This window comes from Leucoraja erinacea, chromosome 27 (genome assembly GCF_028641065.1).
Source record: "Leucoraja erinacea ecotype New England chromosome 27, Leri_hhj_1, whole genome shotgun sequence".
NCBI classification, from domain to species: Eukaryota; Metazoa; Chordata; class Chondrichthyes; order Rajiformes; family Rajidae; genus Leucoraja; species Leucoraja erinaceus.
In genome coordinates, this window is record NC_073403.1 from 5,833,111 (window position 1) to 5,858,110 (window position 25,000).

The following is a 25,000-nucleotide window of genomic DNA, read 5'->3' on the forward strand; positions in this document are numbered from 1 at the left end:
CCTATCTAGCTCTCTCTTGAACGCATCCAGAGAACCTGCCTCCACCGCCCTCTGAGGTAGAGAATTCCACAGACTCACCACTCTCTGTGAGAAAAAGTGTTTCCTCATCTCCGTCCTAAATGGCTTACTCCTTATTCTTAAACAGTGGCCCCTGGTTCTGGACTCCCCCAACATCGGGAACATGTTTCCTGCCTCTAGCTTGTCCAAACCCTTAACAATCTTATATGTTTCAATGAGATATCATCTCATCCTTCTAAACTCCAGAGTGTACAAGCCCAGCTGCTCCCTTCTCTCAGCATATGACAGTCCCGCCATCCCGGCAATCACCCCTCTGCGTGGGGTTTTCCACAGGGTTGGTAATGTTAAAGCCATCCACTCAGTGGGTCCAATGCAATTGAGTGGGGGGGGGAGGGGGGGGGGGGGGGGGGAGCGCAGACTCTAATACATATCAAACTCTGAACACTCCCATTTCAAATTGGGGACTCAAATTAATATTAGAATAGTGAGTGATTATAATAATATTATAATGTCCATTATAATATGCAATCAGGTCATTATAATATGCAATTAGGTCATAATAATATGCAATTAGGTCATTATAATATGCAATCAGGTCATTAGGGTAATAAGACAAGTCGATGGGGCACTAACTTCTGTTTCATTACATTATTCCATTAGCCACATAATACATCTTGCAGATGTATAATACATGTCTAGAGTGGCTTGGCAGCAGAGCTCAGGCAGACACAATGTGTACGAAGGAACTGCAGATGTTGATTTACACCGAAGGTAGGCACAAAAAGCTGGAGTAACTCAGCGGGACAGGGAGCATCTCTGGAGAGAAGGAATGGGTGACGTTTCAGGTTGAGACCCCTTTTCAGTCTGAGAGTCACAGGGAGAAGGAAAGTGTGAGCTGTGAGAGTTGTGTGTGTGGATGTGAGTGTGAGCTGGGGGAGTTGTGTGTGGATGTGAGTGTGAGCTGGGGGAGTTATGTGTGAGTGTGAGCTGGGGTGGTTGTGTGTGTGTGTGAGTGTGAGCTGGGGGAGTTGTGTGTGGGTGTGAGTGTGAGCTGGGTGAGTGTGTGTGTGGGTGTGAGTGGGAGTGTGTGTGTGTGGGTGTGAGTGTGAGCTGGGGGGGTGTGTGTGTGGGTGTGACTGTGAGCTGGGGGAGTTGTGTGTGGGTGTGAGTGTGAGCTGGGGGTGTTGTGTGTGGGTGTGAGCTGGGGGAGTTGTGTGTGGGTGTGAGCTGGGGGGGTTGTGTGTGGGTGTGAGTGTGAGTGTGAGCTGGGGGAGTTGTGTGTGGGTGTGAGTGTGAGCTGGGGGAGTTGTGTGTGGGTGTGAGTGTGAGTGTGAGCTGGGGGAGTTGTGTGTGGGTGTGAGTGTGAGATGACTAATGACAGTCAGTAACACAGGGTTTAATTACTGGTCCGGCTTGGTAAATATGTCGCTGTTCATAAACACCAACCAGAACCTAACAATGGCCCATTTCCTTTATCATTTACTTTTTGCATATCTTTTATTCATTTGTACTATATCTCTGTATTTCACCGTCTGTATCTTTTTCCCCCTCCCTCTCTCTCCCCCTCCCTCTCTCTCCCCCTCCCTCTCTCCCCCTCCCTCCCACACCTCCAGCCCTAGACTCTGGGACTTGTCCCCGCAGATACAGTTGCAGTCCCGCAGCCTGCCACCGGAGGGCACGCGTGAGCAGAGCTGCCGATGGAAAAGCAGAGAGGAAACTCAGTAACAACCAAAGATACTTGAGGAGTTCCTCTACTATCTTTGGTAACAACACAGACAGTGCTGGAGTCTAATGTCAGCAGCATCTGTGGAGGAAGGACATGGACAGGCGACGTGTCACGTTGGGTCCCATCTCCAGTGGCTGTGGTTGGGGGGGGGGAGGCTGGAAGCGGGGAGGGGCAGGACAAAGTCTGGGGAGCGATAGGTGGATACACACATGAGGGGGGGGGGGGGGGGTTAGTTTAGTTTATTGTCACGTGTACCGAGGTACAGTGAGAAGCCCACAGCTAACAATGGCCTGCTACCTCGATCATCATGTGCAGGAAGGAACTGCAGATGCTGGTTGAGGTCGAGGCACTTCTTCAGAGACCTTTCTTCAATCTGAGAGTCAGGGAAGAGGGAGACTAGAGATATGGAAGGGTAAGGTGTGAAAATGACAGATCAAAGCAGGCGTTGATAAGGAAATGTAGAATGGCCTTCGTCTACTTTCATCTGTCCTTTCCACACCTTACCCTTTCAGAAGGATCTCGACCCGAAACGTCACCCATTCCTTTTTCTCCAGAGATGCTGCCTGACCCACTGAGTTACTCCAGCGTTTCCTCGATCATCGTTCCTCTTTTTGCATGTCTTTCATTCCTTTATTCTGTATCTCTCCCTACATCACCGTCCATATCTCTCGTCTCCCTCTCCCCTTGACTCTCGGTCTGAAGAAGGGTCTCGAACCGAAACGTCACCCATTCCTTTTTCTCCAGAGATGCTGCCTGTCCCGCTGAGTCACTCCAGATTTTTGTGTCTGTGGGGGGGAGTGATTTGCCAGCCAATAACCTAATCTTCCAGATTCTACAGCAGGGAATCTCAGCTTGCGTTCGGTGATAACTTCTACCACCATGCCATTTGGTTTACTCACTGCGAGTATATCTTGTAGCTGCTGTGCCTGCCAGTCAACCAGCATCAATCTGCTGCCATCGCGCTGCTGAGCAGCGGTGCTCACACTTGGCGCAGAAATAATTAGGACTTTCATTGTCGTTCTAATTGCAAAATAATTTTCAGTTGATGACAATGAAAGTTCTCTTGCTGATCTAAATCACGCACGACTAATTCACAGGCTAAGCGGGTGTTTGGGGCCACACTGGGCTTTCAGTTCAGGTACAGTGAAAAGCTTTTGTTGCCTGCTAACCCAGTCAGCGGAAAGACAAGCAGTCGGGGCATTGAGTACAAGAGTTAGGAAGTCATGATGTGCAGGAAGGAACTGCAGATGCTGGTTCACACCAAAGATAGACACAAAATGACAATAGACAATAGGTGCAGGAGGCCATTCGGCCCTTCGAGCCAGCACCGCCATTCACTGTGATCATGGCTGATCATCCATAATCAGACCTCGTTCCTGTCTTCTCCCCATATCCCCTGACTCTGCTATCTTTGAGAGCTCTCTCGACCCGAAACATCACCTATTCCTTCGCTCCATAGATGTTGCCTCACCTGCTGAGTTTCTCCAGCGTTTTTGTCTACCTTTGATTTTCCAGCATCTGCAGTTCTTTCTTAAACACTGCAAGCAAAGAATCGCACCATGTTTAAGAAGGAACTGCAGATGCTGGAAAATCGAAGGTACACAAAAATGCTGGAGAAACTCGGCGGGTGCAGCAGCATCTATGGAGCGAAGGAAATAGGCAACGTTTCGGGCCGAAACCCTCCTTCAGACTGATGGGGGGTGGCGGGGTGAAGAAAGGAAAAAGGAGGAGGAGAAGCCCGAGGGCTGAGGAAGGGGAGGAGACAGCAAGGGCTAACAAAATTGGAAGAATTCAATGTTCATGCCTGCAGGATGCAGACTCCCCAAGCGGAATATGAAGTGCTGTTCCTCCAATTTCCGGTGTTGCTCGCTCTGGCCATGGAGGAGACCCAGGACAGAGAGGTCGGATGGGGAATGGGAGGGGGAGTTGAAGTGCTGAGCCACCGGGAGGTCAGGTAGGTTCTTGCGGACCGAGCGAAGGTGTTCGGCGAAACGATCGCCCATCCTCCGCTTGGTCTCACCGATGTAGATCAGCTGACATCAAGAGCAGCGGATGCAATAGATGAGGTTGGAGGAGATGCAGGTGAACCTCTGTCGCACCTGTGACTTGTTCTCACTGTGACTTGTTCATTAATTAATTCATTCATTACCTGTGCTTGCTGCTCCCTCTGTCTCTCTGCTCGTTCCATCGTCTCTGGACCAAACTTGGATTGTATCACTGCCACGCCAGCAAGTGTTCAAATGTTGGTGACTGCGGCACAATTCATCACGACACATCACCATCTTTTACTTTCATTGAGGAATTAGAGCCACGAATGCCACATTCACGCCCGTACAGCATGTCGGAGCGCCACACTCACTCACCCACTTGCATATTCCCTGTGGCTGGTCCTCTCCTTCCAGACTGACCCACAGACTGGGCTGGGGAGCGTCCAGTTTGCCCTCGGGTCCAGGCCGAGGGAGGGTCTTTGGCACGTGGTGGACAGAGGGATTTTGCCGGACATTTCCGCAATGGGATGGGACTGGAGGCACCCCCCCCCCCCCCCCCTTTGAACACCGAGGCGGTCGGGTGGGCGAGGGGAGTAGAGGGGCGCCGGCCTGTGGGCCGAGTTGGTCAAGGATGACGGAGGAGGCCCTGCATCAGCCTGGGGCTCGCCTGGATCGGGAGCCGCTCCAGTGCATCCTGCATGTGGACTGGACATCTCGTGTGTGTGACATGCAAAAAAGATTTTCACTGTGCAGTGCGGACGTGACCATAAACCACCATGAGTGCAGCACCAAGCTGGACATCTGCCAGTCACAGAGCCAGGCAGAACAGGGGCTCTGCCCGAGTCGGCTGCCTGCCCCTTTTCCAGGGTTATGTCCACGTCCGGGTGGTGTTAGAGAGGGACTTCGCACTGTGCACGGGCACCCTGGGGGGGGTCTGTGAGTGTGTGTGTGTGTGTGTGGGTCAGTGAGTGTGTGTGTGAGGGTGTGTGTGTGTGTGTGAGTGTGTATGTGTGTGTGTGTGTGTGTGTGTGTGTGTGTGTGTGTGTGTGTGTGAGGGTGTGTGTGTGTGTGTGTGAGTGTGTGTGTGTGTGTGTGTGTGTGTGGTGTGTGTGTGTGTGTGAGTGTGTGTGGGTGTGTGTGTGTGTGTGTGTGTGTGTGTGTGTGTGTGTGTGTGTGTGTGGGTGTGTGTGTGTGTGTGTCAGTGAGTGTGTGTGTGTGTGTGTGTGGGTGTGTGTGTGTGTGTATGTGTGAGTGTGCATGTGTGTGTGTGTGTGTGTGTGTGTGTGTGTGAGTGTGGGTGTGTGTGTGTGTGTGTGTGTGTGTGTGTGTGTGTGTGTGTGTGTGTGTGTGTGTGTGGGTCAGTGTGTGTGTGTGTGTGTTTGCGAGTGTATGTGTGGGTCTGTGAGTGTGTGTATGTGTGAGTGTGCATGTGTGTGCATGCGTGTGCCCATGGCCATGTTCCAACACTGCCCACACTGCAGGTTGTGTGAGGTTCTCTGCTCTTTGAGGAACCACAGTGACAGCCTGTCTGTCAGTCAGTGGTCCGTGTACTGCCCGCAGGTCAGCGTGGGTCAGTGCTGGGCACCTTTAACAACATGGTGGAGGGCATTCGCTTGTCTGAACACAACCTCATCCCACCAGTGGTCCCAGCCCTCAATCACAAACAACATTTAATGAGCAAGGTGACTGAATAAAACATTGTTCTGCCTTGATCCCCCTCACCCATGCACACACAAGCACGCATGCACACACACTACCACAGACACTCCCACACAAGCATGCATGCACACACTCCCACAGACACTCCCACACAAGCATGCACACACATCCACATATACACACACCCATACACATACGCACCATGCACTAATGAACACAGACTCACACCCAAACACCCACCACATCGCACATACACCCATACACACACACACCTTGCACTCATGAACACAAACACACACCCACCGCACACACATGGAGTTGAATCATTTGCCGTTGCTCAGCTTAATGCAGCTCTCAGCACAAATTACATACTCTTTTAATCCAGTAATACTTTACAAGATATTTCTCAGGAAGGGTAATAAAGTGACAGCATGCCATGGGGTTCCAGGATAGCTGAACAAAGTTTGTTTGAAGAGGTAGATTTTAAAGAAGACACAACAGACTGCAAGCTATTGGAGTCATGAGCATTACACTAAGTGCTGGAAGAACTCAACGGGTAAGGCGGCATCTGTGGAAGGAATCGGCAGTCTATGTTTTAGGTTGGGACCCTTCCTCGGATTTTAAAGAATGTCTTTAGGGAGCAGTGAATGTCGGGAGGGTGAGGGTGAGTAGGTTGGAAGCAATGGGTCTAGGCCGGTGTTGCCAGTGTGTGTGCATGTGTGTGTGTACGTGTGTGTGCGTGCGCACACGTGTGTGTGCTTGTGTATGTGCATGTGTGTGCGTACATGCGTGTTTGTGTGTGTACGTGTGCATACGTGTGTGCGCGTGTGCGTGCATGTGTGTGTGCGTGTGTGTATGCATGTGTGTGCATGTGTGTGTGTGTGTGCGTGTGTGTGTGTGTGTACGTGAGTATGTGTGTGTGTGTGTGTACGTGTGTGTGTGTACGTGTGTGTGCGTGTGTGTGTGTGTGTGCGTGTGTGTGTACGTGTGTGTGTGCGTGTATGTGTGTGTGTGTACGTGTGTGTGCGTGCGTGTGTGTGTGTGTGTGTGCGTGTGTGTGTACGTGTACGTGTGTGTGTTTATGTACGTGTGTGTGTGTGTACCTGTGTGTGTGTGTGTGTGTGTACGTGTGTGTGCGTACCTGTGTGTGCGTGCGCGTGTGTGCGTGCGTGTGTGGCCAGGTCGTGCCAGTGCGAAGATTCAAAGTAGCCCAGAACTGGGGGAGTGCAGTGGTCTCGTGGGCTTTGGGGCTGGAAGACTTAACATTGATGGGGAGGGGCTAACGTGTGGTGGGAGCGGAGTGCATCGATGTTTATCTATATTCAAGCCAGACGTGTTGCTGGGACAAACTAGAGCCAACAAAATGTGTAGGAAGGAACTGCGGAGGCCGGTTTACACCGAAGATAGACACAAAATGCTGGAGTAACTCAGTGGGACATGCAGCATCTCTGGAGAGAAGGAATGGGTGATGTTTCGGATGGAGACCCTTCTTCAGTCTGAGTCAGGGGGAGAGGGAGGGAGGCTAGAGATCTGGAAGGGTAAGGTGTGAAAAGGACAGATTAAAGTATACGAAGGCCATTCTACATTTTCTTATCAACATCTGCTTTGATCTGTCATTTTCACACCTTACCCTTCCATATCTCTAGTCTCCCTCTCCCACTGACTCTCAGATTGAAGAAAGGTCTCGACCCAAAACGCTCGACCCAGCCGTTCCTTCTCTCCCGAGATGCTGCCTGTCCCACAGAGTCACTCCAGCTTTTAGTGTCTAAAGTGGAGCTGAACAGGTCAGGGAGGAGTGAGAGTGAGGAATGTTTTTGGGGAATTGCGAGTGAGCGGAAGGATAGTCGGGAGAACTCTGGGGCCGATTCCACCCGGAGGCAAAGTTTCATCCCGCCTGGAACAGGGGGTACCGGCCTACAGGGGTGGTCTCCCACCGCCAGGAGCAGCCCGCAGTACAAGGAGCCGATGGAATGCTGCGAGCTGCCTCACCGACTCTCTTTACTGTGGTGCTGCTGAGAAACGGCTGGTGCCGGTCTGCTTCCCGCGGTGATGGGCCGGTGTTCCCGTGCTGCTTGGCTCCGGCTCCGGCTCCGGATCCGGCTCGCTGCCTCCCAGCCGGGGGGGGGGGGGTGCAGTCACTAATGAAGAGAGTGTGTGAGGACATCGCAGTGGTCCAGGGGTGGGTTGACAACCAGGCAGGGAGTGGTTCCCTCCAGTCTTGCTCCTCATGTCCTCCCGGACACAGCGGCCTCCTGCAAGGGTTCAGCAGCCCTGGCCCTGGCCCTGCTGCTGCTGCCATCGTTGTTCCCCACAGTGCGACAGGGCGAGCTGCAGACAAGCACACAGCACGTTAGTCACACTCACCTCTCTGTCCTGGGCCTCCTCCACTCTCACTGTCAAGCCCAGCGCAAAGTGGAGGGACCCAAACCAATTAGGAACAGACGAGGGCATTCGATCCAATTTGAGATACCAGCTACCAAGACAGATGTGTACAGCAATTCATTCTTCCCCCGCACAATTAAAGCATGGAATACTCTTCACCCTACCATAGTTACCCAACCAGACGCAACTACATTTAAGGTAGCTCTTTCTTCCCAAAAACCCTTTCTGGCTTAAGTCCTCCCTCCACCACCTCCAGTTTAAATTCCATTTGGAATATTTTGGAGGACCAAGAAACCAAGAAGCAATACCTCATATATAGCCTGGGCACCGTACTACCCAGCGGTATGAACATTGATGTCTCTAACTCCAAAATAGCCCTTGCAACCCCTCTCTCTGCATTACCCCCCCCCATCCAAGTTCTCTGACTAGTGTCACTGTCCTCCTGCTTGTACGCCTCCTTGTCACTACCAATCAACCGTTCTACATTTTCTGATCATCAGCTGTTTCAACGCTGTATGACTCTAATATCCCAGACACACAATCCAGGGTTCACAACAATCTCCCAGCAGCAATGGGGCTGTGGGTTGGGTTGGGACAAGCTACACACTGACCAGTAGAGTAGCCATGGGGCTGGGGCTCACCTCCCACACTCGTAGCCCAGGGGGCCGAGTCCCTCGCCCTCAGCCTCGGCTCCACGTGGGATGTTCTTGCCGCACATGGCGCTGTCCAGAATGGCCTCGGTGACGGTGAAGGGAGTGTGGCCCCGGGTGCACGCCTCGATCTGGCCCGCCGGCAGCTGGGTCTGCAGGAAGAGGTGCAGCTGGCTGTCTGACAGGAAGATTGTAGTGTGTAGAACCCTGCAAAACAAAACACTCGCATTGTACCCAGCTCCTCTTTACTCACAGGGCGGTGAATCTGTGGAACTCATCGCCACACAAGGCTGTGGGAGGTCAAGTCAATGGGTATTTTTAAGGCAGAGATAGATAGATTCTTGATTAGTAGGGGCGTCAGGGGTCATGGGGAGAAGGCAGGAGAATGGGATTAGATGGGAGAGATAGATCAGCCATGATTGAACGGTGGAGTAGTATCAATGGGCCAAATGGCCCAATTCTACTCCTATAACTTGTGAACTTGTGAATGGGCTGAGAGGGAGAGATGGATCAGCCATGATTGAATGGGCCAAATGGCCTAATTCTGCTCCAATCCTTTCTGAACATGAGAATTAGCCGCTCCCAAATGGCTATACAGCCCATGAAGGGTATGGCCATCAGGATGAGGCCACCTGACCCTTAAAGCCCAACCTTTATACTTTAGAGATATAGCACAGGGACAGGCTATTCGGCCCACCAAGTCCCCGCCAACCAGCAATCCCCGTGCATTAGTTCTATCCTACACACATGAGGGACAATTTACAATTTTTACTGAACAGGTGTTGCAGCACCCCCTTTTTTCTCCCCCTCTCTTCCCAGTGCCCTGCCTGTGCACCCTCTCCCCCCACTAGCCCAACCCCCTCTTTCCCCATCCCCCCCACTTCTACCCTTTACCCTGGCCTCACTATTCATGCCTCTTCTGTCCTTTATCTCATCCTTTAGTCTCCTGGTCTTTGTTCACCCGTTCTGCCGAGCAACCCTCCCTTCCCCATGTATAACCGTCGCCTGCCTGCCTTTCTAACGCCCCCACCTTCCTTCCATCTTTCTCCCCCCCCTTCTTCAATCAGTCAGAAAAATGGTCCTGATCCAACACTACGCCTATCCATGTCCTCCAGAGATGTGTAGGAAGCAGTTGCAGATGCTGATTTACACCGAAGATAGACACAAAAAGCTGGGGTAACTCAGCAGGACAGGCAGCATCTGGAGAGAACGAATGGGTGACCCTTCAGGTCGAGACCCTTCTTCAGACTGAGAGTCTGAAGAAGATATGGAAGGGTAAGGTGTGAAAAAGATCCAAGGGGACAAAGTTGAAGGGTAATGTAGAATGGATCACTACTAGCTGAGGGGGAAGGTGACAACGAGGAGTACAATCAGTAAAATGCAATACGAAGAGTAAAACTAGTCGGAGAACTCGGATGGGGGAGGAATGGAGAGGGAAAGCAAGGGTTACTTGAAGTTAGAGCAGTCAATATCCATACCGCTGGGTTGTAAAGGGCCTGTCCCACTTGGGTGACATTTTCGGCGAGGTCGGGGCGTGACTCGGGCTGACTCATGTAGTGATGCGCGCGCGATGTCTCCCTGCCGCCCCTGGATTTAGGAATGTTCAAAATCTGGGTGTCTCATCATATCGTGCGCCCTGTCACACGCTGACGTATGCTGTCTTGCGGGTGACCCCCGGTGACGCGGGTATATAAAGCGCCGACTTATACATTAAAACGTTATTGGTCCTTAGATTTATTGTAGATAAGTTCATTTCCAATGTAATTATTATTCTTCGGCGTCACCTCTTTGTGTCGTGAAGGCGAGTGACACGGAGTGTCGTAGCTTGACGTGTCGGTGATGCGGAGTGTCGTACAGCTTGACCGGTTTTTAGGGCGTTGGACGCTGATGTTCGCAGTCGCTGAAAAAATCCTAAAGTGGGACAGGCCCTTAAGCTGCCCAAGCAAATTATGAGGGTAGACAAAGGTGCTGGAGAAACTCAGCGGGTGCAGCAGCATCCATGGAGCGAAGGAAATAGGCAACGTTTCGGGGCCGAAACCCTTCTGATGTAGGGTGGGGGGGGGGAATGGCGAGAAGAAAGGAAAAAAGAAGAGGAGGAGCCCGAGGGCTGAGGGAGACCTGAGAAGGGGAGGAGACAGCAAGGGCTACCGGAAGTTGGTGAGTTTAATGTTTATGCCGCTAGGGTGCAGACTGCCCATGCGGAATATGAGGTGTTGCTCCTCCAATTTCCGGTGGTGCTCACTCTGGCCATGGAAGAGGCCCAGGACAGAGAGGTCGGATTCGGAATGGGAGGGGGGAGTTGAAGTGCTGAGCCACCGGGAGATCAGGTTGGTCAATGCGGACCGAGCGGAGGTGTTGGGCGAAGCGATCGCCAAGCCTACGCTTGGTCTGACGTAAATTATGAGGTGCTGTTCCTCCAAGATGCAGAGTTACTCCAGCAATCTGTGATTTTTGCTCAACATTCCCGCATCTGCAGTTCCTTGTGTCAAGATGTCCACCATGAAGCACGTGTCGAATGATATTTCCCTCCACTGACCAGCTGAGATCCTCCACCACTTTATTTTTTTTTTAATCAGATGATAAAAATGAGCAAATGGTGGGAACCAGACACGGAGGAGTGTCCTGGTTATTAAACCTGTTATCTTGGAGCCTCAGGGTAATTGTATTAAGTATATAGTTTCAAGGTCCACGCACATAACCTGCATTTAAGCAGAAGATTTAATGTTCCCTTCAGTCTCACTGCGCTAAATATTAATCTGCAGTAGGGGAACTAAGTACTGAGAGTGCACGCTATCAAGCGAGCCCAGATAAACTTGTAGACCATGAAACTCAGTCATTTCACCATTCCCTTTACCCTTATCTAGTAAATACTCCTTCCAGTAATCTCCCTCTCCAGGATTCACTGACCCTCTCTGAGCTCGTTGTACTGACCTTTCCCACGTGCCTGTTATTGTTTTGTTTAAGAGAAATAGGCGCAAAAAGCTGGAGAAACTCAGCGGGACAGGCAGCATCTCTGGAGGGAAGGAATGGGTGACGTTTTGGCTCGAGATCCTTCTTCCAATTGGTTAGGAATAAGGGAAACGAGAGATATAGACGATTTAGACGGTGATGCAGAGAGATAAAGTACAATGAATGAAAGATATGCAAAAAAGGTAACGCTGATAAAGGAATTTAACTGTTTGTCGGGTGAAAACGAGAAGCTGGTGCGACGTGTGGAGAGAGGGAATGCCGGGGCTACCTGAGGTGAGAGGAATCAATATTCATACCACTGGGCTGTAAGTTGCCCAAGACAAATATGAGATGCTGTTTCTCAAATTTGTGTTTAGCCTCACTCTGACAATGGAGGAGACGGAGGACAGAAGGGTCAGTGTGGGAATGGGAAGGAGAATTAAAGTGTCCAGCAACCGGGAGATATCATTTTGTTTAGTATAGTTTAGAGATACAGCGCGGAAACAGGCCCACCGAGCCCGCACCAACCAGCAATCCCCATACACTAACACTATCCTACACACACAACGAACAATTTACATTTATACCAAGCCAATTAACCTACAAGCCTGTATGTCTTTGGAGCGAGGGAGGAAACTGGAGCACCCGGAGAAAACCCACGCAGGTCACAGGGAGAATGTACAAACTCCGTACAGACAGCACTCGTAATTAGGATGGAATGGACGGGTCTCTGGCGCTGTGAGGCAGCAGCTCTCCCCGCTGCGCCACCGTGCCGCTCCATGATTTGGTAAAGTAGAGGGGGATGTCAGTAAAAAAAAACAAAGTGCTGGAGTCAGCAGCGTTCTCTGGAGAACATGGACTGGCGTTATCTAGAGTTGGCTGTGATTGAGGAGAGGAAGGCCGGAAGTGGAGAGGGGCAGGATAAAGGCTGGTGAGTGATAGGTGGATACAGGTGAGGGATGTTTTGATAGACAGACGGTTGGACAAAGGCCAGAAATAAACAGGGGCCCAGGGCATTGGGAGACTGTCCCCCCCAATACCTTTCATTCTTTAGAAGGGTTTCGACCCTAAACGCCATCTATCCCTTTTCTCCAGAAATTCCGCCTGATGATTATTGCCCATACATACTCTAGAGATACAGCGCAGAATCGGACCCTTTAGCCCACTGAGTCCGAGAACGTACAAACCGTAGTCAGGACTGAACCCGGGCGGTACTCTGGGGCTGTGAGGCGGCAACTCTACCCCTGCGTCACCGTGCCGCAGTGTACAAAACTTCCAGAGACTGCAGCAAACTTTTAATGACTTATGACTCCAGCCAGTGAAGTTTCTCACCAATTACTGACAAGATGAATTTTACCAGGGTTCCATGGTGAGGAATATTCGGCTCTTGATCATTGTAAATTGGACTAATGCCAGAAAAGTCTGTGTTGTGGTTACAGGAGCTAGGTGCTGGGAAGCAATAATTCTGTGTAAAATAGTAAGCCGTCAGGAGGAGGCTAGGAGCAGACAAAGTAATTAAGAACATACTGTTTTTTCCAAGGCTGCAAGGGGTTTGTGTTATACAAAACCAAATATGCTTTGGAACCAGAGACTGCAGAACAATTACTGTTAATCACAAATGCAATAGGAGCAAGCTCTGGCCCAGGAGTACGCAGTGTAAATCTTTGAGATGGGCCTTTACGTTGTTTATGGGCTTGATTAGCTGGAGGCAGCCGCTACGCTGGGTCACCAGAGGACACTGGGCTGCATGCTAGGAGGCTGCATGAGGACTGCACAAAATCTCTTCCAAGCTTCTGTTGGCTTTGGCCGGGGTAACAGCTCTCGTGGGATTGAGAAGTAGAAGCAAATCACAGCACGGCTGTATTATATATAAGGCAGAAACTCAGCCAGCTCCAAGCAAAGATCCAAGCAGGATAGACCACTCATAAATGCAATGGGCTGACGTGTAATACGCAATGGAGCGGAACGAGGGCTTTTTTTTCATCCATTTCAGTAACCCGACCCGACTCGCAGTGTAATCAACGTTGCGGGGGAACAGTTTGTGTTAATAAATTATAATTCTGAAAATTAGAAGATTTTTCCCAAATAACTTTTATTTTTACGAGGATGTTTCCGTAACCGGCTTCCGTCTCTGCACTAGTATCCTATGGGATCTTTGGTGCGGAGACGGAAGCCGGTTACGGAAATGGGGCCGAAAATTACCCATGAATCTGCCCATGACCGTACTACGTCTTTTTCGTCAAGTGATCTATCTTGCTCGCTGTAGGATCTTTGGCTCCAAGCACTGGCAAGGAAATTCAAAAGAGCAGAGCGCTGCTAAGCACCTTTATTTAAAAATGGTATGTAAATTGGATTGGCCCCATCAAAGGATCAACTCCATCCCGAACCGTTACGCAGCACCTGTGTGACTTAAACACAAATTGCTGGAGGAACACAGTCGGTCAGGCAGCATCTGTGGAGAGAATGGAGCGGAAATGTCTTTTGGAAGGGAGGGGGGGGAGGGAAGGGGGGGAGGAAGGAGGCAGGACCCTTCTACATATTGAATGGTGTGGGGGAGAGAAAGCTGGAATAGAGAGGTGGGGACAGACACAAAGTGCTGGAGTAACTCAGTGGGTCAGGTGGAGAAGGATGGACTCTTCTTGAGACCATCTGAAGAAGCGTTCCGACCCAAAGCATCACCCATCATTTTTCTCCAGGGATGCTGCCTGACCCGCTGAGTTGCTCCAGCATTTTGTGTCTATCTTCGGTATAAACCAGCATCTGCAGTTCCTTCCTTTCCTTCCTGCACATGGAGAGATGGGGGGGGGGGGGGGGGGGTAGGACAAAGCCTGGCAAGTGATAGGTGGACACACAAGGGATTGCAGATGCTTGAATCTTGAGCAAGGCACTAGCTGTCTGCGGAGGGCGCTCAGCATCGCCAAGGACTGCTCTCACCCCAACCATGGACTGTTTACCCTCCTACCATCCGGGAGGCGCTACAGGTCTCTCCGTTGCCGAACCAGCAGGTCGAGGAACAGCTTCTTTCCGGCGGCTGTCACACTCTACTCAACAACGTACCTCAGTGACTGCCAATACCACCACTCCCCCCCCCCCCCCCCCCCCCGGACACTTATTATTTTTTTATTCAAATCATATTCTATGTCGCTCTTCAAGGGAGATGCTAAATGCATTTCGTTGTCTCTGTACTGTACACTGACAATGACAATTAAAATTGAAACTGAATCTGAATCTGAGGTGCTGGAGGAACTCAGCGAGTTGGGCAACATCTACGGACGGAATGGATAGGTGACGTTTTTAGGGCTGGGAACCTTTCTTCACACTGGGGATAAGATTGGTGAATATAGTGAAGGGGGGTTGATAAGTAGATACAGGTGAGGTGGGTGAAATAGCTTACAAAGGACACCAAAGATATCAGATAAGATGAGAAGCGGAGTGAAATGTAAATACAATGTCTCAGTGGGAGGGGTATAGGTGGAAGGGTGAGGTTACCTACAAACTCTCTCATTCTCATCTCCCCTTCATGAGGTGGGCATTTTATGCTCCTCCATGTTACAGCCTTACAAACACTGTCACTTATCAGGTCATTTCTTTAAAGACGAAAGGGCCTGTCCCACTTACGCGATTATTTTTGGTCGACTTGCCGGCACCCGTCATAGACGCAGCAGGTGACCGAAAATGTTCAACATGATGGAAATCCAGTGGCGACCGGAAAAAGGTACGACTCTTTGGGCGACTACTCACGACCAGACAGGCGTCACCCCGCGACATGTCAACACGTGACACCTGTAGGTATGTTACAAAACTTACCTTCAGCGGCGCTGTAGTTCTGCCACTGGCCGTGTGCGCGACTTTGGCGCCTTTGAGGGGGGGGGGTTAAAATATGTTTTTTCTCCTACCTGTCCTGGATATATTTTCTCGGAGTGCAAGCTTTTGCTGAAGAATTGTTCTGACGGCCGTTTGGCTGTGAATTTTTTTATTTTTTTTAAATCGCCCGACAATTTCGGCACTGGAGTAATTTAAAAATCAGCTTCTAAAGCCGTCAACGCCGACAACGGGGACAGCGTACGGGACAGGTAAAGGAAAGCCGTTTATTTTACATATAAACGTGCTTCTTAGGATGCCTTTAATCCACATTTTACGTTGCGAAACGGTGATTTAGGACCCATACGAACCGGCAGTATTTTTTCTGCCGATATGGGGTTAAAATTCACCGCAACCACAACGTTTCAAATGATCGCTTTCCTCAAAAACCCACTCGCAAGATGATTTAAATGGTCATTAATTTACGGGAATGAAACACTAAATTCCTTTCATTTGGCCTATAAATCCATGACAATGAGATTTAAAAATCATGTCATATTGTGAATTCTTGTGTGAATGTTATTTGAACACTTAGGCTATTTAAATATGTTCATCTTTTCTTAAGAAATTGATAGATGTTTAGATCTAGTAATTGAATTTTGTAATTAGCTACAATTGGGTAACTAACTAATTACATGCTTTAATTTCAGTTCATCCAAGTAAGATTGTTTCATATTTGTTTCAGAATGCTTCAATCTACAATAACTGAAAATTTATTTCAGTTCTCTTAATTTTTAAGAAAGTTGTGGGCTTTTGACTGTCCTTGGTCAAAGCTTTTGTGTTAAGTCAATGGAAAAGCAATAGGGAACAAGATGCTAATTTCCGAGTATGAAAATGGCCATACCTTTTTTAATACTGAAGATATGAAAGTGAATTAGGTGTCAAAATAAACTTATTTTTATGCTTTATCTGATGGGATAAATTGCAGACTTGATTTTTAAAATCTCAAAATGTTGTAACATTGCTAACACCTGTATGGTCATGAGTAGTCACTGGGCACAACCGTGTATTGCAATAGAAATACTTCAACCAATAGATTCACAGTCTCCCAATGTGAGGTTGTCCACTTTGGTGGCAAAAACAGGAAAGCAGACTATTATCTGAATGGTGGCCGATTAGGAAAAGAGGAGATGCAACGAGACCTGGGTGTCATGGTACACCAGTCATTGAAAGTAGGCATGCAGGTGTAGCAGGCAGTGAAGACAGCGAATGGTATGTTAGCATTCATAGCAAAAGGATTTGAGTATAGGAGCAGGGAGGTTCTACTGCAGTTGTCCAGGGTCTTGGTGAGACCACACCTGGAGTATTGCGTACAGTTTTGGTCTCCTAATCTGAGGAAAGACATTCTTGCCATAGAGGGAGTACAGAGAAGGTTCACCAGACTGATTCCTGGGATGTCAGGACTTTCATATGAAGAAAGACTGGATAGACTCGGCTTGTACTCGCTAGAATTTAGAAGATTGAGGGGGGATCTTATAGAAACTTACAAAATTCTTAAAGGGTTGGACAGGCTAGATGCAGGAAGATTGTTCCCGATGTTGGGGAAGTCCAGAACAAGCGGTCACACAGTTTAAGGATAAGGGGGAAATCTTTTAAGACCGAGATGAGAAAAAAATAATTCACACAGAGAGTGGTGAATCTGTGGAATGCTCTGCCACAGAAGGTAGTTGAGGCCACAGTTCATTGGCTATATTTAAGAGGGAGTTAGATGTGGCCCTTGTGGCTAAAGGGATCAGGGGGTGTGGAGAGAAGGCAGGGACAGGATACTGAGTTGGATGATTAGCCATGATCATATTGAATGGCAGTGCAGGCTCGAAGGGCCGAATGGCCTACTCCTGCACCTATTTTCTATGTTTCTATGCCCTGGGCCCCTTGATAAGGCAGCAGCTTTGACGTAGAATGGTAGCTGTCCTCCAGTGCAGTACTGAAGGCATGTTGCCCAGTAGGACACACCTCATGTGGATGAGGGAGGGGGTAGGCCAGGGGCCGAACAGCAATCACCCCTTCACTAGCGGCCCAACTTGCCCACAATGGCCAACATGTCCCTGCTACACTAATTCCACTTGCCTGCGCTTGGCCCATATCCCTCCAAACATGTCCTATCCATGTACCTGTCTAACTGTTTCTTAAACGTTGGGATAGTCCCAGCCTCGACTACCTCCTCTGGCAGCTTGTTCCATACACCCACCACCCTTTGTGTGAAAAAGTTACCCTTCAGATTCCTATTAAATCTTTTCCCCTTCTCCTTAAACCTATGTCCTCTGGTCTTCGATTCCCCTACTCTGGGCACCAGACTCTATGCATCTACCCGATCTATTCCTCTCATTATTTTATACACCTCCCACAAGATGCAATGGGTTTGCATGTTAATCGGCCCTCTGTAAATTGCCCCCAGTGTAGGGAGTGGATGAGAAAGTGGGTAAAGAGGCTGAAAGCCCGTTTTCTGGAAGCCTGCCCTGTAAGCAAGGCCCTAAAATGTGTCTGCACAATGCTTACTTGTCTAAGGTGGTAACGTTTCTGTTTCTCACAGGCTACCTATTCATTCATTCAAGCGGCAGCACTATTTGAGCTTTCAGCCTCTGTACTAAGCCTGATTTAGGAGCTGTGTAGGAGGGGATAGATTACACCTATCACTGGGTCTGAACCTGATCCTATTAAACAAAGGTGATATTGCAGCAGAATGCAAAACAATTAACAACATTCATTCAGGACAGGTTAGATCTCCACCGATAATAGGCTGCATTTCAAAAACATACTCAGTGGGCTGACAGCATTCAACTAATGGCTAAATCACTCCCCTTCACAGTACTCAGAATGTAATGCGAAGGAGTTGGGAATCATGAGTTGTACAATAGTGAAAGGCCTGGATAGAGTGGATGTGGAGAGGATGTTTCCACTAGTGGGAGTGTATAGGACCAGAGGTCACAGCCTCGGGATTAAAGGACGTTCCATTTGGAAGGAGATGAGGAGGAATTTCTTTAGTCAGAGGGTGGTGAATCTGCGGAATCCACTGCCACAGACAGCAGCGGTGGGTATAGATAGATTCTTGATTAGTACGGGTGCCAGGGGTTACTGGGAGAAGGCAGGAGAATGGGGTTGAGAGGGAACAATTGATCTGCCATGATTGAATGGTGCAGTAAACTCATTGGGCCGAATGACCTAATTCTGTTCCCGTGAATTGATGAACAAGAGGTTTGCTACTACTCCCGAGCGTAAGGGATGACCGTTCAGTAGTTTGACAACAGAAGGGAAGAAACTGTTCCTGAACTTCCCTTAAAAAAGAGTCCAATCCTCCCTGCAACACTGGAATATTTATTCCCAAAGTTTTTGTTCCAATGTTTCCTTTTTCTTTTGAACTGCAGCAGAGAAATCTATGGTGCTGATTGAAGCAGAGATCCCTGTGGTACTTTATCCTGTTAGTACCCACCTTTAAACATCTTCACATGAGTGCTGGCTAATAAATATACATTAATTTGTGATTATCTCTACATCTCAACGTTCCTACCCCACTTACATCCTTCTAACTCAATCTTTAACCTCGTTGTCATTGTGGACAAGAGTATCCCTGACCTCCGCTCTACTTTGTGTTAGATTAGTTTAGTTCAGTTTAGTTTGGAGATACAGAGCGGAAACAGGCCCTTCGGCCCAGCGAGTCCGCGCCGACCAGCGATCCCCGCACACCAATACTATCCTACATACACTGGGGTCAATTTACACTTATACCAAGCCAATTTACCTGCATACCTGTACGTCTTTGGAGTGTGGGAGGAAACCGAAGATCTAGGAGAAAACCCACTTGGGTTACGGCGGGAGAACGTACAAACTCCGTCCAGACAGCACCCGTAGTCAGGATCGAACAGCTGCAAGCGCTGTAAGGCAGCAACTCTACCGCTGCGCCACCGAGCCGACCGTTTCCGAACATCATCCTGCGTGGCCACACGTTTGGTTCACGACCTTTTCTTGGTCTCTCCGGCCAGTGTACGTTTGCACGGGTTAAAAGGGAACTGTTTTTTTCCAATACAGTAAACGGCTGCAACAACAGACCCAGGAGGTGGGGGGGGGAATGTGCCCATTATTGCCGATTGTCTGCTATAACCGAGTGAGAGAGAGGGGGGGGGGGGGGGGGGGTAGAGTTTAACCCAAGGCCGAGTGGGAGGAAACGCGCCATAGGAGCGGGGTTAAACAAGGTGGAGTTCACAGGCTGGAGAGCCGCTAAGCCACGGGCCCCACGCACAGTGCGCCAGGGACGGACCCGGTACTCACGCCGTCTTCATGCCGCTCTCGCCAACGCCACGTGGCGCCAGCTAATGGGGTAACTGGGGTGGTGGCGCTGTGCAACGGGAGCCTCGGTCCACCATAACCCACCCGAAAACATACAACATGTGTAGGAAAGAACTGCAGATGCTGGTTTAAATCGACTTCTTCAGTCTGAAGAAGGGTCTCGACCTGAAACGTCATCCATTCCTTCTCTCCAGAGATGCTGCCTGTCCCGCTGAGTTACTCCAGCATTCTGTGTCTATCTGCGACATACACGTCCCTTACTGTGAGGGTTTTCTGTATTCATGTTCATAAATGATAGGAGCTGAAACTCCTCCTCATCTCCTTTCAAAAGGGACGTTCTTTTATTCGGAGACAGTGTCCTCTGGTCCTAGACTCTCCCACTAGTGGAAACATGCTCCCCACATCTACTCTATCCAGGCCTTTCACTATTCGGTAAGTTTCAATGAGATACCTCCTCATCCTTGTAAACTCCAGCCTACCTGATTGCAGACCGTAATGCCCCTGTCCCACTTAGGAAACCTGAACGGAAACCTCTGGAGACTTTGCGCCCCACCCAAGGTTTCCGTGCGGCTCCCGGAGGTTTTTGTCAGTCTCCCTACCTGCTTCCACTACCTGCAACCTCTGGCAACCACCTGCAACCTCCGGGAACCGAACGGAAACCTTGGGTGGGGCGCAAAGTCTCCAGAGGTTTCCGTTCAGGTTTCCTAAGTGGGACAGGGGCATTACTGTAACGCTGTAATGCTGTAACAATATATTGGGCACTCTGGTATTTTCCCTTGGCGATACCTGTTGTCCCTGTGTACGCCTTGATTGCTCTCATGGATGATATGATCTGATTTAATTGGACAGCATGCAAACAGACGTCTTTCACTATTCCTCTGTAATAGGTAATAGACTGAACCCAAATACTTTTTGTTCGACTTCACACTGAACCGGGTTGTCGCTGCATTGCAGTTTTATCCGCCTCTGGCAGGAAGTTTTAAGATTAATTCCATCTGCTCTAATTCCAGACAGGATGTGATCTAAACAGATAAAAAAAAAGGCTCTGTGCTATTAACTCTTGCAGTTGTTGCAAGGCAAACATGAGAACCACTGCTGATAAGCAGACGCCAGGAACACCCAAACACTCCCGATGAACAAACACAAAGAACAAGGTTAACTCTATGTTTAAGAAGGAACTGGAGATGCTGGAAAATCGAAGGTAGACAAAAGTGCTGGAGAAACTCAGCGGGTGCAGCAGCATCTATGGAGCGAAGGAAATAGGCAACGTTTCGGGCCGAAACGTTGCCTATTTCCTTCGCTCCATAGATGCTGCTGCACCCGCTGAGTTTCTCCAGCATTTTTGTCAACCTTCAATTATTTCCCTGTGTCTATTTCCTGGCTGTTGCTGACTGACCACTCCTGATCATTGGTGTAAACTAACATCAGCAGAATGCTTTGTGCAAATCATGCATCCATTGAAATTCCACTGCTCCATAGATGCTGCTGCACCCGCATGTGAGGTGGGGGGTGTGTGTGTGTGTGTGTGTGAGTGTGTGCGTGCGTGTGTGTGCGTGTGTGTGTGTGTGTGTGCGTGTGTGTGCGTGTGTGTGTGTGTGCGTGGGTGTGTGTGTGTGTGTGTGTGTGTGCGTGTGTGTGCGTGGGTGTGTGTGTGTGCGTGTGTGTGCGTGTGCGTGTGTGTGTGTGCGTGTGTGTGTGTGGGTGTGGGTGCGTGTGTGTGTGTGTGTGTGTGTGTGTGTCCCCCGTCCCCTCGATGTTTTGATAGTGAGTTCCGTTCTTGCTCCAAAGACGTGTAGGTTTGTAGGTTAATTGCCTCGGTAAATTTGTTAGTTGTCCCTACTCCCTAGTGTGTGTAGGATAGTGTCAGTGTGCGGGGATCGCTAGTCGGTGTGGACTCGGTGTGTTTCTGCGCTGTATCTCTAAACTAAACTAAAAAAACTCTGTCCCTCACTTTATTTAAGACATTCAATTAAACCTACTTCGTTCACCAAGCCTTTTGCCTTTTATCTAAACTAAATATCTCTGTGGCTTTGCTCTGGTTATTCTCCTGGGAAATGCCCTGGAGTATTTTACTACGACATCAAGGTTTGTTGCTGTTGAACTCATGTGAGGGGATTATAGTTTTGCCTGAACTTCTACCCAACAAATTACTTTTTAAATTCCTGTTACCTGACCAGGTTTATCAACATCATGCTGCTCTCAATATTGGCCACGCTTCAAGCTTAAAAATGGAACAACATAAATCTGAGGTTATCTGAAGAGAGAACTTTGACAAAATGTAATTACAACAAACAAAACTCTTTTCGCCAACCTGAGTCGTTGGTGTTTGTGCTGTATAAGCAAGGCTTTTATCTTTGTGTACAAAGGAATTGCAGATGCTGCTTTAAATCGAAGGTAGATACAAAATGCGAGAGTAACTCAGCGGGACAGGCAACATCTCTGGGGAGAAGGAATGTGTGACGTTTCGGGTCGAGGTCTCTCCAGAGATGCTGCCTGTCCCGCTGAGTGACTCTCACATTTTGTGTCTATCAAGGCTTTATCTTCATCTCATCAGGAGGACACACTGGTCAACCTGAGGAGCACCTTCAGCAACAGACTGGTTCCACCAAGATGCAGCACAAAACGCCACAGGAGATCCTTCTTCCCTGTGGCTATTCAAACTGTACAACTCCTCCCCCTTCTGTCATGGGGTAGACTGACTGACCCCCCCTCCCTCCCCAATCTTTGCACATCCCCAATCCTTTCCACTCGTCACTTTAATTTCATGTTTCATGTATTTTGTGTTTTATGACTGTTGGCAGATCAATTTCCCTCTTGGGATAAGTAAATTTCTATCGTATCACATCGTATTGTAACTGGTTAGTTTAAGTTAAAGAACATAACTGCTGTTTACAATGCCAATGGGGACATTAAAGCACAGGGGTGACAGGGGTTCAACTAGCTGAGTACGCATTATGCTTTACAAACTCACACAACTTTCTTACAAACTTACAAAATTCTTAAGGGGTTGGGCAGGCTAGATGCAGGAAGATTGTTCCCGATGTTGGGGAAGTCAGAACAAGGGGTCACGGTTTAAGGATAAGGGGGGAAGTCTTTTAGGACCGAGATGAGAAAAAAAGTGTTCACACAGAGAGTGGTGAATCTGTGGAATTCTCTGCCACAGAAAGTAGGTGAGGCCAGTTCATTGGCTATATTTAAGAGGGTGTTAGATGTGGCCCTTGCAGCTAAAGGGATCAGAGGGTATGGAGAGAAGGCAGGTACAGGATACTGAGTTGGATGATCAGCCATGATCATAATGAATGGCGGTGCAGGCTCGAAGAGCCGAGTGGCCCACTCCTGCGCCTATTTTCTATGTTTCTATGTAACTTCCAGTTACTGGGCAGAGTGAGACAGAAACTGGAGCAAAGAGAGTGGATTCAATTTGGGCACATTGGACATACTGTCTTCAATTTGCTATTCTGTTCACTAGAAAGTAGTTGTTAACAAAAATACTACTGGGAAAGATTGGGAAGAAGTTGAAGCAGAAGTAACTGTAGATGATGGACTGTGTCGGAAGGAACTGCAGATGCTGGTTTACATCGAAGATAGTTTTCCAACATTTTGTGTCTAATGCAGATGATGGCATCTTGAGCAACAAAACAAAGCGCTGGAGGATCCCAGTGGGTCAGGCAGCATCTGCGGGGGGGAATGGACAGATGGGTGGGATCCCAAAGGATCGTCTGTCCATTCCCTCCACAGATCTTCCGGCACTTTGTGTTTTGGGAACAAGTTTCTTTCTGGAAGATGTCATTCGTGAGCGATGTCGTGAGGTCATGTGAGTTTGTGGAATGTGTGCACTATCTCACAAGATCATTCCATGGCACAAAACGCTGGAGTAACTCAGCGGGACAGGCCGCATCTCTGGAGAGAAGGTATGGGTGACGTTTTGGGTCCTGACCCATCTTCAGACCCGACCCGAAACGTCTCACAGGAAAATCTGGAGAGTACAATTAATAACATTCTTGTCCGCAACAAATTTATGAAAGTTAATCATTCAGGTATAATTCAATTTGCTCAACTCAGTAAAAAAAAGCTCCTCTGAATACATTAACAGCACTTTGTAAACCAAGGCACATTATTCTGCACACAATGGTAACTGTGTGGTCACAACTAGACTGACAGACTCCAATTCTCTAAACTTTAGCCCTACAATGAAGAAAGACTTATGGGCCTGTTCCACATCAGCGACCTCTGGTGACTCTCATAGCCGTAGCAGGTCGCTGGAAACCCGGCGACTGGACCCTCCTACGGCAATGTCTACAACAAACTACCACCTAGTCGACATCAAGCTACGGAAAGCTGCCGACAACCGGTGACCCATTAGGACGTCCACCTTCGACAACCTACGTCTATCCGCGACAAGCTACGACAAGGTACGACCCTGTCTGCGACAACGGAGGACAACTTAAGACAATTCAGTCGCCGGTACCTATCGCCGGTTGACGTAGGTAGTCGATAACCAACATCATCCTGGCGACAACCTACGTCAAGCCAACTGTCGCTGAAATGTGTTGAACATTTCAAACTCCAGCGGCAACCAGGGAAAAGGTACGAATCTTTGGGCGACTGAGGAGACCATACAGGAGACACCGCGGCGACCATGTGGCAACAGCCTAGTCGCCTGTAGTCGCCTAAAAAAATTGCTTAAGTGGGACAGGGGCATTACACTTACCCTTCACAACCTCAGGATGTCCTAAGGGATTGACGACCGATAAAGTACCGCGTGAAGTGCAGAAACTGTTGAGACATGTCCCATCTACAACATTAACAGCCTACTTGCGCTCACCAATTTCCACAAATGGTTACAATTATGATATCAGCCCATAGCCTCCACAAACAACTCCAGCACACACACTTGGCACAGTCCAGCAGCTCACTAGAATTTACCTGGGCTCACTGAAAACAAAAAAGCTAGTTGTTATGGGGGCAGCATGGTGGCGCTGTGGTAGTTTCTGCCTTACAGCTCCAGAGACCAAGGTTCAATCCTGACTGCCTGTCCAGGGGTACACAAAAATGCTGGAGAAACTCAGCGGGTGCAGCAGCATCTATGGAGCGAAGGAAATAGGTAACGTTTCGGGCCGAAACCCTTCTTCAGACTGATAGGGGGTGGCTGGGAGGAGGAAGGAAAAAGAAGGAGGAGGAGCCCGAGGGCTGAGGAAGGGGAGGAGACAGCAAGGGCTAACAAAATTGGGAGAATTCAATGTTCATGCCCGCAGGATGCAGACTCCCCAAGCGGAATATGAGGTGCTGTTCCTCCAATTTCCGGTGTTGCTCACTCTGGCAATGGAGGAGACCCAGGACAGAGAGGTCGGATTGGGAATGGGAGGGGGAGTTGAAGTGCTGAGCCACCGGGAGATCAGGTAGGTTTCTTCCCACATCCCAAAGACATACAGGTTTGTGGGTTAATTGGCTTCAGTAAATTTGTAAATTGTCTCGAGTGTGCTAGT

At 49.1% G+C, this 25,000-nt stretch overlaps 1 protein-coding gene across 2 annotated transcripts in view; it reads right to left on the minus strand.

Annotated features, from left to right (window-relative positions):
- Positions 1 to 6,514: 6,514 nt before the first annotated feature.
- LOC129710136 (sorting nexin-11-like) overlaps positions 6,515 to 25,000 on the minus strand; it is a 59,373-nt gene continuing 40,887 nt past the window's right edge. For both annotated transcript variants that reach the window (XM_055656884.1, XM_055656885.1), the window contains exons 6-7: positions 8,415 to 8,630; positions 6,515 to 7,719 (exon numbers count right to left, since the gene is read on the minus strand). In XM_055656884.1, coding sequence (XP_055512859.1) covers positions 7,617 to 7,719; positions 8,415 to 8,630 — 319 coding nt within the window. In that variant the 3' untranslated portion in view covers positions 6,515 to 7,616. The remainder of the gene's footprint in view (positions 7,720 to 8,414; positions 8,631 to 25,000) is intronic.